Source organism: Macadamia integrifolia, chromosome 3 (genome assembly GCF_013358625.1).
Source record: "Macadamia integrifolia cultivar HAES 741 chromosome 3, SCU_Mint_v3, whole genome shotgun sequence".
In the NCBI taxonomy this organism is placed as follows: Eukaryota; Viridiplantae; Streptophyta; class Magnoliopsida; order Proteales; family Proteaceae; genus Macadamia; species Macadamia integrifolia.
In genome coordinates this window covers 26307720-26313474 of record NC_056559.1, presented here as the reverse complement: position 1 = coordinate 26313474, position 5755 = coordinate 26307720, and the positions used below count along the sequence as shown (strand labels likewise).

The 5755-nt window shown below is 40.8% G+C and overlaps 1 protein-coding gene across 1 annotated transcript; it reads right to left on the bottom strand.

Annotated features, from left to right (window-relative positions):
• Window positions 1-722: 722 nt before the first annotated feature.
• On the bottom strand, window positions 723-3154 carry LOC122072794. Its single transcript, XM_042637204.1, has one exon. It carries the CDS (start codon window positions 3044-3046, stop codon window positions 872-874), a length of 2175 nt encoding a protein of 724 aa, XP_042493138.1. The 5' UTR covers window positions 3047-3154; the 3' UTR covers window positions 723-871.
• Between the last annotated feature and the right edge of the window lie 2601 nt (window positions 3155-5755).

Sequence of the window (5755 nt, the reverse complement as noted above, 5' to 3'; positions counted from 1 at the left end):
TTAATTTGCGATGTCAAGTGGCACACAAGTCTGCTTACCAAAATGTTTTAAAGAGAAAGGATAAGTAAGAACAAATGCTTAAGAATAATTATTTCATTAAATTTAATAATGTTAGTAAAGAAGAGGACTTTTAGAGTACTATAATATAAAAAATAAAATTATATAATAGTTATAGATATCTTGCTCCATCATGCAATCTCTCTTTTAATTATACTATTGAAAATACCTTATTCAATAATGCATCAGCATTTTTGTCCACCAACTTTCAGATCTCTGACCATTCTAACTACAGGAAGGCAAATCAATCCACTCTTTACCGACTCAGGAGCTGCGGTTTACTGTTCCATAGTTTATCATATTGGAGAGAGAGAAACGCAAGAGAGATTTTAGGGGACTCTAGAACTTGGAGTTTCTGCTCCTCTTGCTGGTTAGAGGTGCATTTACATCTCTCTCCTTCTCCTTGTGCTTTTGAGGCCCTCTTTAAAGAGACTGGGTCTGATTGAATTTTGATGGACAAAAAAGGCAAATTCGGTGCATGAAACTTCAGCCATTGTTTGGGGACCATAATGTGCCTAACCCATGTTGGATGAGAACCGTTTATCAATTTAAACCTACGATCATTAGATTGCAATACAATACAACAACTTTTCCGAACCACTAGATTGCAATAGAGCAACCTTCCCAATATGAATTTTGATGGATCATTAATTCCAAACTATCACTTATCATATGATACTATATTACATTCATATATTTAAAAAGGAAAAGGAACAAAAGAAAAAAAAGGGCAATAGTACAACGTTATGCATTCCCATACCTACTATACAATCCCTCATCACATAAGATATCTTCCTCTGCTAACGCCAGATTTTCAACACTTGATCACATCCGGGCCTGGACCACTTGGTTGAGACCCGGGATGTGATCCCATGATCCCAACCTCATTACTATTAGCCTGTCCCAGCCAATGACAATCATCAAACGAGCACCGAGGCATACTATATGGTGACTCAACCACGTCGACAGGCCTGATGAATATGGGCCCCCATGCAGGTGTACCATCTTCATACGTGTTATGGGTTAGCCTCCGGAGATCCGACCCGTCTACCTTAGCTGTGAAAATATCCCCATAAGGCTGATAGTGATGAGGATTTGCTATTGGCTCTCCTGAAACGGCAGCATAGTCTGATGTAAACACAATGCTCTTCCCATCCGGGCTGAACCAGGGATGATTGGTTCGACCAGCGTCACTACTATGAACCACCTTCTTAAGCCCTGTTCCGTTCGGGTGAATGAAGTAAATAGCGAAACTTCCTCCACCCGGGTTATGCCGGTCTGAGGCAAAAGCGATCCACTCGCCATCTGGAGACCAATTGCACATCGTATCCGTCCATGGCCCCTCTGTAAGCCTGCGGAGCCCACCTTTCTCTCCCTCTAAAGCATCCATCACATATAGGTTCTTATGGCCCGACCGGCCGGACCGGAATGCGACCCACTTCCCATCCGGTGATGCTGAAGGGAAAGCATTGTTTTTGCCACCAATCGTCATCTTCTTGTAAGGGACATAACCGGTTTGATCATCTTCATCCTCATCAATGGAGATAGATACTATATCAACGCCTGTGCTTTCTTCAGCAAAAGTAGGCCCAACGCTGGTGTAGATAACCCCACTTCTCTTCCAGTCCCAGGCAGTAGAGAAGGCAGTGCCGGGGAAGACTTGCCTCTTTCCGGTACCGTCACGATTCACAACGTAAACGCCCGGGAAACCCACGTAAGCAATTCGTTCTCCGTCGGGGGAGAAAGAAGGGAAAGACCCATCGATCCTGAACAGAGAGAGATCTTTTAATGGACTCTCGAGATTCTCAAGCATAAGAGGACCACTTCCACTTGCTCCTCCATTGATGCTTCCTCTGCATCTGTGATACCCAACACGAGTCGAATCAGGGGAGAAGAACGGGTTGTAATGGTGGGTTTTGGGTGAGACTCGCCGAGATAACTCCCTGAACTCGTTGCGTCCAAGGTCGAAGAGCTCGATATGGCGGAAATCTGAAGTGGGTCTCCTGGTTGCAACAGCGATGAAGCTCTTGTTACTCGGTGAAGCAGCTGGAGTGAACGCGTGGAGACCCGGCGGAGTGAGTCGTTCAATTGCAACTGATTCGGCTCGTATCCTTTGAGAACGAGGAAGACTCGCTCTGTAAACGCTCCACCATCCATCTTCGCTTCTGCGATGGAAATACAGAGTGAAATCATCGACCCAACAAGGCCAACCTCCATGATCGACCAATTTAATCCTCTCAGACCCATCTTGGGTTCTGAAGATATAAATATCCGTGTTGAGTTCTTCAATCTCACCGTTCCAACCCTTCTCACCAGATGAAGCTACAGCGGTCCAAACCCTAGATGGAGACACAGAAGGGCTGAAATCGGCGATTCTGTAAGGGGTTAACCTGCGAGTCTCACCTGTTATTATATTGGTCGAGTACACAGCATCCCAGCTTGTTCGGGGTACCCCAGGATTTTCATGGGTAGATACATAGATAAGATGCTCTCCTGCAACAGAAGGTCGGTCTTTCATGGAGATCTTGTCATCACTTTGTTTTGGGTTTAACAGAGGAACCCTAATACGAGATGGGCTTTCAAGAGCTGATCTTCTTGTTGATGGGTTGAAGTCGATGGAATCGTCGTTGAAATGGGCATCAAGATAGATGTTGGAGATGCCAAATCTCTCTGTGACATAGACGAGAAGTTGCACAGGAGGCGAAAGAGTTGGATCTAGAGTGAGAGTTTGATCAGGGAGGAGCAGAGATAGGATTGAAGAAGAGGGAAAGGGAAAATACCCATTGAAATTCACGGATTGACCATCAGTGAGCCTAATTTCATCGTTATGCTCTGGTGGGTAAGATGTTGGGAGGCTGAAGATGTCAAAGGCGTAGGTCGCTCTCCCTAGAGTGGTAAAGACTATGCTTGTACTGTCACCGATATCCTCTCCAGTTGCAGAGAATACGATGAGAAAGAGATGAAGGAGAAGCCAGAGAGGAGGACCCATCTTCGTGTACACCAATTCCGTTTGGTTATAGATTATGAGGAATTGAGAATTATAAAGGATCTTATCTTTTTGGTCTGTGGTTCATAAATGCTCTGTTTCTTCAAATATCTTCTAAATATTTATTGGGGATGTAATCCAAAATTCCAAATCCAAGGATAATAACTTAGATCATTCATGACGTAGCGGCCAAAAGAGAGAATTTTGGTTGCTTCTATGGATTATCGTACGGATTGATCGTATACCAATGGAGGGGAATAACGGAAGAGGATTCACTCAAGCTAGAGATCAATTTATTATGTTTCCGCACAGTTAGGAGAGTGAACAAGATCCAATTTTTTTGTGTTATCGAAGAGGCAGTCATGGCAATAATCTAAGCTGAGTTTTGGCATCTACTTGGAATGAAAACCATTTCTAGAATTCATTTTCTTTTGGTAACGTCCAGTCTTAATTTCAGTGAAAATGGTTTACTCAGCCTACTGTTATCATTTGTATTTATACTTGAAAAATATATAATATTGTAAAAGAATATCTTTTTTTTAAAAGTAATATTACATAAAGCAACATGAATAGGATTCAGAAACATATAAATCTTGAAATGGAGATTGCAACCAACAAATTTCTGCCACAGCACTTGCAATAGCCTGATATTCAGATTCCGCACTACTTGAAACTGTACTTTGTTTCTTAGCCGACCAAGAAATGAGATTTGATCCCAAACATACAGTAACTAGTTGCCAGGTTTTTTATTATATCCTTGACCAACTAAGCGGGTCTTGTCCTTGTAATGCTCGACCGTGCCATTAGACTTTGAGTTTGATTTTGTAAACCCATTTGAAGCCAACTAGATTGACATGCGGAGGAGATGGAATGAGAGACCAAGTGTGACTGGAGAGCAAAGCATTGTATTCGGCAGCCATTGCCTCTCGCCATTTAGGATTCTTAGATGCAATAGAGAAACAGGTGGGCTCTTTCCTAATAAAAGAAGAAATAAGAGCCGAAAAGAAGGAAGCACAAAAGATTTAGAAAAATCATCCATGAAAAGAATATAATAACGTGGAGTGGGGTTATTTGATTGACCATGACCATAGGAAGGATAGGGTTTTTGAGTGAAGGGCTTATTGAAGTTGCTTCTACCCTTGATTTTCCCTTTGTTGGAATTATTAGGAAATGGTGGATGACCTTTGTTGGAGAAGAATGCAGAATTGTTCTCCTTTTCAGACGAAGGATGTAACTGTTGGAGACAATTCATGACCAAGAAGCCGAGCATGAAGATCAACAAAAGATGGCAGCATAGGATGAGAAGTAACGGCTGTTACGAAACTTTCATATTCGATTGGTAATCCAACCAAGATTTGAATAATAAATTTAGAATCTTTAATGGGCTCACCGATGGCAGAAAGAGAATCTGCAAGAGCTTTAATTTCTTGAAGATAAGAACTCATGGAGAGAGAACCCAATTTCATAGACTGAAATTGGAATTTCATTTGCAGATGGTGAGCCTGGACATGATCAAGGAAAAGTTGCTCTATGGCAAACCAAATATGTCTTGCAATCATTGGGTCTCCATGCTTAACTATATATTTGAGAATATTGATAGAAAGGGTTGCTTTAATAAAAAAACAACAAAATTATTAAGTTGTTTCCAAAGGAAGTAGGCAAGATTAGGAGAACTTGTGCTATCAGAGTTTAAAATGGTGGAAAGGACTAGTAGAGCCATCATGATCATGAACTTCATAACCATGGAAAATATGTATAATCAATGTGTACCACATGAGATAGTTTGTAAAATCAATGACTTATTCTAATATAATTCTTAATGTTAAAAAGAGAGAAAGCTATGTGAGTAAGAGAAGAGGATGAAGATGATGGATTAATGAAGAGCAACAATAGGAGTTGTCGTAAGAATTGAAGATGATTAAGTTGATGCAAAATCATCAGAGGATGCCATTGCAAAAACGAAAATGAAGAAGATCTAAGCCTCTGATACCATGTGAATTTCAGTGAAAATGCCTCATTCAACCTACAGTTATCATTTGTATTTATACTTGGAAAACTATGCAATATTGCACAAGAATACCCTTTTTATAAGGTCATATTACATACATTTATTAAGGCTACGAATTTTACTAAGTCTCTCACTTATACATGGCGTGGTTTCATAATTTTACCCATTTAGAGTTCTAGACTTATAGTATTTCTATTTCAAATTTCTTGTTTTTTAGAATCCCTTCAAAAAAAACCTAAAAGGGCGAAAGAATGTTCCTTGGTTTTACAAAAAATGATCCTTCATTATTACTTACGCGAAAAACCTCGACACAAATCGATCATTTTATGAACCTGCTCTTATTTAATAGGCTTAATACACATCGGACGATTGGAAGGACCCAAACATGCACCCCACCCCAGGGAACCCCTCATCCCAGCCTAAATGTCAGATTTCAATATAGATAAGGACGGTCTAGGTTTCTTAGTTGGAGCTACCAAGTCCACAACGGATAGCCTCTCAGCAACAGTTTCAGCCCCACGTGCATCCCACCCACTTTGTCTAAATTACAATGTAACGCCCAGGGCCAGCCCATGCATGCATCACAGTACACATGTTCGTTTGGTCCATTCATTTTTGTCCTCTATAGCTAGACTAAAATCTTATCTTTTCCCCAACGGCCCAACAAGCTATAATCTTTAGAAATTAATTAATAAGGGGTATTA

Excerpts from the sequence above, each read along its gene's own strand:
- LOC122072794 (XM_042637204.1), bottom strand. The coding sequence starts at position 3,046 with ATGGGTCCTCCTCTCTGGCTTCTCCTTCATCTCTTTCTCATCGTATTC.